The 12,089-nt window shown below is 42.6% G+C and overlaps 1 protein-coding gene across 1 annotated transcript in view; it reads right to left on the bottom strand.

The window, feature by feature from the left end:
- The window catches only part of LOC100954184 (calmodulin-lysine N-methyltransferase), a 66,637-nt gene that overhangs the window by 11,756 nt on the left and 42,792 nt on the right, over window positions 1-12,089 (bottom strand). The window contains exon 7 of the mRNA XM_023512061.1: window positions 5,839-5,902. Coding sequence (XP_023367829.1) covers window positions 5,839-5,902 — 64 coding nt within the window. The remainder of the gene's footprint in view (window positions 1-5,838; window positions 5,903-12,089) is intronic.

Here is a 12,089-nt window from a genome sequence, read left to right as displayed (position 1 = left end):
ATATTATACATGCTGAGTCTGCACCTGGGTAGACTTCAGGAAAGCACTTCTCAGGGCTGGACCCCTGCTCAGAGCATCTTAAAACCAACTGGGGACTCTCTATTCCTACATAGAACCCCTATGTCAAGAACACTCCCACAACTGAGTGAGCTAGCTTTCCACCAAGAACAGGCAAAGATTTGCTGGGCCTCTGAGCCAGCAAGTAGACAAGAACTCACGTGTCCTTCACCACCATACGAATCCCACATACACAAGGCAGTTTCTCTGAACAAGTAAAACGAAAAGGTCTGTACAGAGGGGAGAGAGCTGAAATGGAAGAATTTTTTTTAAAGATGAGAAAGTCTGTCAGTAAAATGAACTGCTCTTCTAAAACAAGAGTCCAGGATTTACATTTATAGCACTGCCTATAGCATTTATAGAGGCCTGACTCTAGGAATTTGGTGGTGAGTTAGGGCCAATTTCTGAAGAAGGTTAGTGAATTCCACAGTGATCTTTCTGAATTGTTGACGATTGGTCAGCAGTGATAATAAGCTGGAGGGCTGTTGGTCATGCACCCCTAGCCATCTCCTCATGGTCCTGAGGAAACCCACACTGCCTGGTGGGCTTGGCTTCTCTATACCCAAAGGAATATTTCAGAGGAATATTAGGTACCATTTCGTGGTTGTCATTTCTGGGCAAAAGTTCATCTTGTAGGCTGTTGTGGCTGTGCTTTTAAATTACATCTGGCTCCTCTGATATTGGACATTGCTGTTGTCATGGACTTTAGGGAACACGATGACAGAAAGTCACCCTGCCAATCATCAGCAAGCAGGCACTCAGCAGAGGGAAAGTGGGAGGGGCAATGCTTCTTGGAATAACATTTGCTGGTTTCATTCCTTTTTAATATCTATTCTATTCTTTGCATCTTTTAAGTTTGCTAGGGTCCTTTATAGTATTCTGGCAGAAGTTATCTTTCTTTTTTTTTTTTGAGACAGAGACTCAAGCTGTCCCCCTGGGTAGAGTGCTGTGGCATCACAGTTCACAGCAACCTCCAACTCCTGAGCTCAAGAGAGTCTCCTGCCTCCGCCTCCCAAGTAGCTGGGACCACAGGTGCCCACCACAATGCCCGGCTATTTTTTGGTTGTAGCCATCATTGTTGTTTGGTGGGCCTGGGCTGGATTCAAACCCGCCACCTTAGGTGTATGTGGCTGGCGCCTTAACCACTTGAGCCACAGGTGCCGAGCCAAGTTATCTTTCTTTATAGTTATTTTGAAACTGGAAGTTGAGGGAAGTTTCCATTTCAGGTGGTGACAAACATCCCTTGATGAAATTTGGGGCTTTCTGCAATGACTTTAAAGGTCTGGGTGCTTGTTTGGCTAAGAACCAAAGCTCAGCCCTGGGATGTGACATTGCCCTTGGGCCAAGCAAGAAGCCCATTGTGGTGGCTAAGCTCTTGCTGGAATCCTGTTTCCTTTCAATCATGACTCCTTGACAAAAACTGAAAGCCAGAGAAACCCCTCCTTTTCCATCTACTTTCTTTGCTTCTGGACCCTCTGACCCCAAACAACTGATTTGTTCCAGCTAGAAATCAAGCACCACCACACTCCCCCAAATGGCAGAATGCATTTCTTTCACAGCGTGACACTTGAACCTTCATGTTGCAATTATCTCGCTCTTGCTGATGTAGTAGCACTGTCTCCCCCGACTCACTGGGGACTGTCTGTAGTTAAAGGTGTCATCTTCATCCAGGTAGATAATGCTCCCGGGACCAATGCAGGGCCTGCTACAGGTATTTGGGGCATGTGTGCAGGGGACAGGTAGAATGCTAGTTATGTGCAGAAATTCTCAAAGTCCAGGTCAAGAAAATGTGTCAGCATTTCTCCAAGAAAAAAAATGCTTGGAAAGAGTCCCCTCTCATCAGTCTGAATTCACCACAGTCAGAAAGTCTCTCTCTAGCTCTTCTGGGTAACATGCGCTAACTTTGAAGAGAGATTCAGGGCCAATCAGGTACATCACAGTGCATTGGCCTGTTCACTCCCCATTTTACAGGTGAGAAACTGGGGATCCTGGACATGGATCCAGTTGATTGCAGAGCCCAGATTTGAGCCTGAGCTTTCCGCCTCCAGGGCCCAAGTATGCTTTCTCTCTGCAAGGAGGACTAAGGATTTTAGAGCTGAGAGAACTCTATGAGAGATAGGTGAGCTCCCTCACCCTCCTTCCTTGGGGAAAATGGGCAGGAGACAATTTCAGACCCTGTTACTGTCAGACTGGGCCTGGAATTCAGGCATCCCATCATCAGGCCAGTGTCCCTTTGGACAAGTGTCTCATGAGTATGAACCTCCATAAGCTTCAATAGCAATAGAAAACAACCAGCTCTCCTCACGGAATGCCCCTATGCACCAGGCACGTGCTAATCATTTACATAATCATTTACGTATGTGAATATTTAACACCAGCCCCCAAGGTAGGAATTAGTTCTCCCTTTTTACAGGTGAGGAAACTAAGGCTCAGAGAAGCTAGGTAGTTAGTACAGACCTAGGTTTTGTAAGCAGATTTTTGTACTGTTTCCACCCACTGCACTTTACCTTCAGAAACTGGAGCCATGCTATGAACTTGAACTTGGCTGATGTGCAGTTTTTGATGAGTACCCTAAGAACTTACACTATTTACACTGAATCACCAAGAACTCAGGATCCACCAGTACAGCCCCACTTGTTTCTTTTTGGATCTCTTGTGGCACCATCAGCCTCTGGACCACAAAACAATGGAGCAGTTGTCTGAGCTTCAGAGAACATTAAAACTAGTTTTAATTATAATGGAGTAAAACCTTGAATATTCTCTTAGCCTTGGACTATGATTTCCACACAGGTACACTCAGTAGGGGAGGATCCTTGAAAGCTAAAAGGAAGAAGAGTCTAGTTTTTCCTCTTGTTGTCCCCAAGCTTTGGGAACATTCTAGGCTCCCAGCACAGTATGTGGAACTGCTGCAGTTTCCTGCCATGCCTGCATGACCCACCTATGGGCCATCTAGATGCACAGTCCCCCTTGCTCAGACCTCCTGAGGTGGATAAGACTCCTGGGTGGTCATTTTAGTATGGCCACATGCCATGCCCAACTGGGATTTCCCCTCTGATAGTGGGCCCCTTACACTTCAGGCTAGAAAACTTGGCAGTCCTGGGTGTCAGTCATTCCCCCAGGAGCCTAAGTGAGGCCCCTACTCCCTTTTTTAATGCTGCACCTTGGTGTGAGCCCCTCTGGTTTTGTTTTCCTATTGCTCACACAGCGTGAGTATGTGCCACCTACTCTCGGGCCCCATCCTTTGGGCTGAATATCTATGGTCAGCAGGAAGGCTGCTATGTGGAGCCAACTTCAGACAGGCAGGGGGCATGTTCAGGGTTTATCAGAGGGTACAAAAGAGCTGCCAGAGATTCCCATCCAATCTGCATTTGGGTCTGTTCATAGCTTGGGCAGGTTTCTATTATAAGTCATGTAAATGATTTATAATGGATCCCAAGTAATCATGCAATCTGCTGCAAAATGGAGAATTTGTCACAAATAGGCTTTGAAGGGGTATTGGTGACGAGTGAAGTACTATACTATTTGTACAGTGTGAGATCCAGGAGTCCTTGAAAGCATCGTATTTATTTATGATACATTTTCAAAGAGGACCTCACATCCAAGAATATTAGCACCTTCCCTGAAAATATGGTCTTGCAAATGCTCACAAGAATCACTCAAGACTAACAGGAGGATGAAGAGGCCCCAGATTCTCTAGTTTGCCCTCAACAGGGCTACCTACTCAACCAGACAGCAAGTATCAGCAGCCTGGGACATGCTCTTTCCTTGCCTCAAACCTACCATGTGGCTGGGTGCGGCGGCCCATGCCTATAATCCAGCACTCTGGGAGGCCGAGGTGGGAGGATTGCTTGAGCTCAAGAGTTCAAGACCAGCCTGAGGAAGAGTGAGACTCTGTCTTTATAGAAAAATTAGCCAATCTACAGGTGTGGTGGCACACATCTGTAGACCCAGCTACCAGGGGAGGCTGAGGCACAAGGACTGCCTGAGTGCAAGAGTTTGAGTTGCTGTGAGCTACAATGATGCCAGGGCACTCAACCCAGGGTGAAAGAGTGAGACTCTGTCTCAGAAAAAAAAAAAAAAGAAGGCCTACCATTCACTTCACAAAGGGAACTAAGAAGGTGAGAAGGCTATTTATTACTATTATTATATATTTTTAGAGACAGGGTCTTGCTCTATTGCCCAGATTGGAGTAGCTGGGACTATAGTCACACACCACTGTGCCTGGCTAATTTTTTATTTTTTGTAGAGATGGAGGTCCCACTATTGCACAGGTTGGTTCCAAACTCCTGGCCTCATGTGATCCTCCTCTCTCAGCTTCCCAAAGTGATGGGATTACAGGCATGAGCCACAGTGACCAGCCTGAGAAGGCCAATTTAGTTGAATTGATTACCACTTACAAAGCTGTGGTTACTCCTCTGAGAGGCCTGTTTAAAATTTCTGAGCTATACAGTGGGTAGGGCACCAGCCCCATATACTGAGGGTGGTGGGTTCGAACCTAGCTCCAGCCAAGCTGCAATGAACAAATAGCTGGGCATTGTGGTGGGCACCTGTAGTCCTAGCTACTTGGGAGGCTGAGGCAAGAGAATCACCTAATCCCAGGAGTTGGAGGTTGCTGTGAGCTGTGACACCATGGCACTCTACCGAGAGCTATAAAGTGAGACTCTGTCTCTAAAAAAAAAAGAAAAAATTCTGAGCTATAAAGAGATAGTAAAATAAAAAGCAACCATGTAAGGCAAACAATGATTGTCAGATTGCTCTGGGAACCTCCAATGTGGACAAGATATAAAAGACAGACTGAAAGGTATCGGTCTGTAAGTCTCACTGAGGTCAGAAGACTAGAGTAAATCTTTTAAAAAAGACTTTAAAAATGAAACTTTTGAACATACACGTGTGTATGCATACGTGTGCATATGCATACACACATGCACACTCTGCTGTCTTCTCAGATAAATGTGAGTTCCAGTCTTAGATCACATTAATACTGTTAACCTATTTTAAATTCCTATGGCACAGCAAGAGTCATACATACTTATAAGATTTTTTTTAAATGCATGAGCTTAAAACTCGTTTTCTTACTTTAAATAGATGTATATTAACTCTCCGTTTAGGCTGCAGGACCTCCTAGCTTAGTATAACAGCCCAACAAAATAAGAGTGGATACAAACTCTGTAATTTACTCACAGGCATAAATGGATATATAAATGTAAAAATGTGCACAATATTTTATTCCATGCTTGGCTTCATTGTGACCTAATGTTTATAATATGTAAATAATGGCTTCCTTTTAAAGCAAAGAACTTTTAATATACAGATTCATCTGAAGTCCTTTTTCTTTAACATAAACAGAAATAAAAAGAAAAAAAAGTATTTTTTTGCAATAAATAAAAATGCAATGACAAAGGTTACCATTGAAGGGATTAAAAATGACAGAAGTCAACAGAAAACTTTCAATATCATACTTCCACTTTAATATGAAGATATTGCTATCAAAGGAAAAGACTCAAGAAATTCTTTGATAAAAATAATCTCACACTATCTTTGAAGCAGTTTCATTTATTTTACTACCCACTGTGTTTCTTATCAGAAGGCCAAGGGTAAGAAGTTTCCTAGTTATGATTAGGAAAGAATCTGATAGATCAGAAGACCCAATTGAAGTTGGACATAATAAGTATTAAAGTATTACATGACATTAATCCTGCCATTCCATTACTCTCTCCATCTTTGTGCACAGACTAATTATTCTGTAGCCAGTGTTCTGAAGAAAAATAGAAACATACTCACCCTGGGCTGGAGTAATCTCTTTATTGCATCAACAAGGCTGGCTCTGTACTGGTCCAGAAACAGGCTGACATTGAGAAGAGAGCAGAATCCAGATTAAACTGGGTTTTCAAGTCTAATGATACTAATGGAGATAAATACAGGGCTAATGACACATGTTTACCCAACACTAAAAAAGAGAAATTGTTTCCTACCATTCAAGTGTCTCACTGATGATACAAAAAAAGACGAAAAATATGTGGTATTACCCAACTAAAGTCATCAACATGCAGTGGGCCAGGATTCACACATGACTGGGCCATGTGTTAACCTTAAAGGGATAATTTCTTCCATCCAAGTACTAACCAGGCCTGACCCTGCTTAGCTTTGGAGATCAGACAAGATTGGGCTGTGGAATGGCCATAGAAATAAAGGAACAATTTCTAAACTGCTGTTCGAGGGAGTCATTTGGTTGGATGAAGCACTTCGGGCACTTGCTATCATTGAGCCTAGTCTCTGCGCTCTCTGCCCACTAAGGGTGCTATGAGGCTGACCTCACAGAACAGATTTCAGTGAGTAAAGCTTTTTTTTTTTTCAGTTTTGGCCAGGGCTGGGTTTGAATCCACCACCTCCGGCATATGGAGCCGGAGCCCTACCCTTTTGAGCCACAGGCGCTGCCCAGTGAGTAATGCTTTTTAGTGACTAGGAACAGCACTGAGATTAGACTCAATCAGTGACCCAGGAGTGTATAGCCCCAAGAACAAAGAACAGGCTTAGGCTGTATGCCAGAGACCATGGTAATTCTGGAGTTTTCTCCCTTGAACTCATGTTTGTTTGTTTGTTTGTTTTCAGTTCACTTGCTCTCTCATTTTTCTACAGTGGTCTTTAGAGAATTTCTTCCATTGTCTGTCACGGCTTTGCTTGGGTCATTCTGCCCCTGTTGTCAGAAGGCATTATCACTGAACATGCTGATGCCTTGAGCTTGGACTTACCAGCCTCCAGAACTATGAGAAATAAATCTGTACACACAGTAGGTGTTGTTATAGCAGCAGAAAACAACTAAGACAGCTAGATATGTATTAAAGGCAAGGAAATGTTCTGCGGGTGGGGTTACGGTGGAGGTCAGTGGAAGCATCTAGTGCTAAAGGGACCAGAGCAGAACTGGCTGCCCATCACCAGGGGTCATGCCTCCACTGGAGAAGGGCTCCCGGGCACGGCTGGAGCACTGCCAAGAGAAAGCAAAGCTGCTTGAGTCTGCCAGCCATAGTCATTGGTGGGGACCACTGTTTCTGAACCTCACACTGGGATATGTGATGTGATAAATATGAACTCTGGAGCTTAGAAAATGCAGCTGAATTTTTGAAATCTGAACAGTCCTGGACTATCCAGGATGGCTGGTTGCCAAGGTCACGGCATGTAGCCATGCATGCACTGAAAAGCAGTCGGGACAGGAGGAAGAAGGGGATGCTATTCCTGTCCTTATGGAGGTTACAATACTACATATAAATGGGACATGAGCCAGAAACAGCACACACATTAAATATGAATATCAGACACACACACACATATTAATAACAAAACAGCAGTCAGTGAGCTGACTACCAGGTATTAGATACTTTCTAAGAGCTTTTCATGGATTGGCTCATTTAATCCTCACGTCAGTCCTATGAAGTAGTTACCATTGTTATCATTATTATTTTTATCCACATTTTATATCTAAGGAAACTGCAGCATGGCAAGGTTTGAAGTCACATAGCTACCAATTGGCAGGCTGAGACTCACATCAGTACCCCACGGCTTCTCCAAGCAGCGTTAGGTCATCAGATGGCTGCAGTTAGGCCAGGTAGGTAGGCCTAGAAAGCCATCTCCGGTTACTCGCATGCACACTAAGCTCCCCATTTTCTAAGTACAGTACCATAAGGAGAGCATCTGGGGGTTGTCCAAGGTTCCTTTGTTGGAACCTTCTCCCAGGTGCTATGCCTCTTGAAGGCAGAAAGCATGCCTGCGTTTCTGCACATCTCCCCCTCAACATTTGGAAAAGAGCTGAGGATGCCATAGACCGAAAGGCTGATTGCTTCTTGGAGAAGAACAGCTGGGCTGTAGAGATGGTTATTATAATGACCAAGTGTATATCTTGAGCTTTAGAGCCATCACTTCTAGGTCATGTTTTTGTGACACAAAACATAGCAAAAAAGTAACTGTCTTCTATTTAATAAAAAATTGACAATTACATCTTTTTAAAAATCAGGGACAGAAGTACTTTTGAAGAGGGATCTTAACGCATAACACAGTTCCAAATGCTTTTGTTTGGGAATTAATGTGGAAAACCACTCCATTAATGACTTGGATTTCTCCTCTAGCAGTGGGTCTCTTACAGCTTAAGCCAGAACACCCAGCAACACTGGCATTGGCCACCCTATGAGGGAAGAGCCCTACTCCCATTTTTGATGCTGCGGGTTGGTCCTTCTGATTTGGTCTTCCTGCTCCTCATCTAACATCATGGGTAGGTATCACCTTCTCGATGGCCCTGCTTTACCCTTCTCTAAGCAAAGGTGAATATCAGTGGCCATAGGAGGGCTGCTGTTCTTGCTCGGAGGAGTTTGCTGCACAGAGCTATACCTTAGACAAGGGAGGAATGTGGTTCAGCATTTAAACATGCCCTTATAAAGAACTACTTCTACTGAATGTTGGTAAGAGCGACAACAAAGATGTTAGCTTTGCAGCTCACAGCAAAGTGGAGCTTAACACACAGCACACATTCCAAACACTGTTATTCCAAAGGTAATGCCGTCTAACCCATCACTCAGAATCAAATTTCCCAAAAGTAATTCTATTAGTAGTTCTCTAATAGATCTTTATTCCAAGCAAGCTCACTATTCTATTTAACTCTGATGCAGAATTTATAACATTTGTAGGGTATGTCATATGAGCAATTTTAATGTGTTTTAGTGGGAATGATATACAATCTCCTGAAAATTCACCCCTTAAATAAGTCCTAATGGGCTGAGAGAGCAGCAGTAGCTTAAGTGGATCTATTTAAAAAAGACTGAGTGGGTCAGTGATGGGGATGGAGATATCATTTTAACTCTCCCCTCAGTTACTGATCAAAGTACATTGGCAGTCTAGTTTGGCCATTAACACACACACACACATCCCTCTGTGTAATTCACAGGTAGCATCAACACTTGCTTTGCTCCACTCACTGATCTGAATCACAGATTTTCCAACAAAGGAAAGGTGTCGGACCATCTTCATTGCCTCCCTTAGAATCAAGAATTTTATGCAGACCATAGAGCATCTGTGATTCCTCTCATGGGGAAATTAATTAGCATAGAGACCGAGGAGACATTTTTCTCTGTCTGTATCCATAGAAAGGAAGACCCCTATGTAATTTTCAAGGTGAAACATGCCAGGATAAATTCACTGTTTTAGATTTAACTTTCAGTAGAGGAATGACCTCCTTCAATAGGTATCAGCTGATTTTTGTGAGAGCTCAGGGTGATGCTATATTCTGATCTCACTTGGCTCTATCCTTTTAGTTTTGAGATCTTGACCAATTCATGTATTTTCTCGGAGACTGAATCTTCCCAGATATGAAGTGAAAGGGCTGACTGCATTTAGGCTAAAGATGTTTCTAGGTGTACAAGTCTATGAGTTACGATTTAGACCTATCCATGATCACAGCATCTAAAAGAAAAAAAAAAAAAGGAAATTCCAGAGCCCATTGTATTTCCATTTGGAGAAAAAAAAATTTCATGAAAACAGCTTAAAAAACAAACTTTTTTCCACCATCATTAAAAGTCAAGTAAAAGAGATGAAGAAAATAAATAATCCACACTACACAGCCAGGGTAAAAACGCTGAGGGGGCCGAGCTGGGTGGGGTGCCGCTCCAGGCTGTAGTTCTTTCTCTCATTTCTTTCCAGTCTCAGGCTGCGGGCACACGCAGATGTGCTGAATGTCCTGCAAACCCAGCTCAATGGATTGGTCAAGCGATGGGTGGCATTTCAGATATGCTTTCTAAGCCTTTTGAGAATTCAAACGTACAGAGTCATTTCTATTTTTGCAGAGCTACAATAAACTGGAGAGCCGTCAAACACTGAATGACTGAATGAAAGCATTCATTGGATAAAAAACATCTTACTTCCAGACCCTTAGATTATATTGTGATTGAACAGGAGTCTGGAAAGGCAGGCTTAAAATTAACAATCACTCACTATTCTAAACGCAGCAAGGACCGGGCTGGCCTGCATTCCAGCAGAAAGGAATCCTTATATTAAACACAACATTAAACAAGTCAACTGAGGAACTTAATAGGCAGGGCTTTTTCCTACACCTGTGGTTAAATATTCTAATATTTTGATGTTTGTCAACAGCATCCTTTCGCAAGTTGTGGCTGTATCTCAAGTTTTCCTCCTGTTTATTTCCAAGTTTTACAAGTTATTTAGGAACTGTTGAACCATGAAACTATTTTTCATTGTCAAAAATGCTGAACAGTGAAATAATGACTAGCTTTCACAGTTTGCCTCTTTATTTTATAATCTAGTTGAGCTACTACATTTAGTTGCAAACTAAGAGACCGTCTTTGCTGGGAAATAAGTTATTTCCCCCACTGCCTACAGGTTTGTGAATGTTTGAATGTAAATATATGAATATATGAATGATTTAAGCACATAAACATATCACCCTTGTTGTAATCATGCGCATTTTACTTGAACCACAATGTGGGTTTGGAATAGGTTTGTGAATAGAGCTTGTTTTCATGTAAATGGGATCAAGCCTTACCACTGGTTAGCTATTCAGGGAATCAGACAATGCCACCCTTGCTGGAAATGCTTCAATAAGAATTTAATCCGTGTACCTAATATTTGAACTCCGACTCCTGCTCCATGTTCCTGTGGCCTAATCCAGATCTCATTGCTGACACGACTAAGGGGTGGTGTGAGACTTGCCGTGATCTATTTATGTGTGGTTCCTCTTTCTGGCACCAAGCATTTCAGGTTTCATCTTGGAGGTAGCACCTCAAATAGAGATTTCTTTCCCTCCTCTATGACATTTCAAAGAAAAAAAAAAAATGCAGCACGGTCTGCTTGCCTGCATCCACGCTAGAGCTCTTGTAGGGAGATACCAAACCAACAGGACATAAAGAACTCGCGAAATCCCGTGTTTTGCTGCTAGATGAGCGACATTACAAGTAATATTGTAAACATTACTGTACTTTCTAAGTTTCTAAGCAGCTTACCCATCCCTGTGAAAATGAAGAGAGACCATTACCAAAGCCTTTCTTTTGGAAATAATATTAGCATCGCAATGAGAGTAGCTTAATGTTTCACATTTACAAATGGGAAATTATAAATAGGCTGACATTCTGGCACTTAACAACACCAGGGGGAAAAAAAAAACTTAACAACAATTCATGCATAGAAAGGCCATTTATAAAATGAAGCTTGGCGTGTTTAGTTCATTTGAAGCCATAAATTCTCACACAGCCACCAGATGTGTGTGTCTGTGTGCGTATTCATATAATACTGTACTATGTTATATGTTTGTAATGAAAGCCTTAAACTGAATATGCGTTGTATATATACCAGTGGTACGTGACCCTGTTGTCGGCTGGGGAAAAAAGACTGCTTTTCAAACATGTTGTATGGCTATTTTTAACCTAACTGAGAACATTAATCAGAAAAGAGCTTAAATCTTACTTCCCCTGCTTGTCTCTCTGGTACAAATAGGATGACATGGTGTGAGTGTCCATAACACGAAGTATGACAAAGCCCGGCTGTTTTGATATTTGTGTGAGGGACGAATTTAACTCTCAATCTCTTGGCCAGACCTGCCTTCCCCACATAATCAGAACCCATCCGTGTGTGACCCTCGACTAAACCTTCAAGAAGAGGCTGCCCCCTTCCCTCTTGCTGCTGCTCTCTGATCTGACTTTCATGCTTAATCTGATCTAATCCTGCCAGCATTATCTTCATCTGTGCAATGAAACCTGGAGGCTTCTTTTTCATATTTGGTGAGGAAAGGCATTTACTAAATTACTTGCTCAAATCATACGGTGAGGTTTTAGCTCCTTATTTTTGATTAGATGAGGGATAGAATTGAGGCACATTACCAATGATTAGTCAGAAATCTCTCTGTTTCTCTCAGGCGGGGAAGGAGGTTTTCTGAAATTAGGTGCAAAAACTACTCAAAGGGCCGTGGAAAACTAGAAAGCCTCAACTGAAAGTAGAACAAAACATTTATTTTTCTTGGAGAAGTATCTTTCAGAAGAGAA

This window comes from Otolemur garnettii, unplaced genomic scaffold (genome assembly GCF_000181295.1).
Source record: "Otolemur garnettii isolate 467f Iridium unplaced genomic scaffold, OtoGar3 scaffold00024, whole genome shotgun sequence".
Taxonomy (NCBI): domain Eukaryota; kingdom Metazoa; phylum Chordata; class Mammalia; order Primates; family Galagidae; genus Otolemur; species Otolemur garnettii.
The sequence above is the reverse complement of the archived record's forward strand: the minus strand, read 5'-3'. Positions and strand labels throughout refer to the sequence as shown.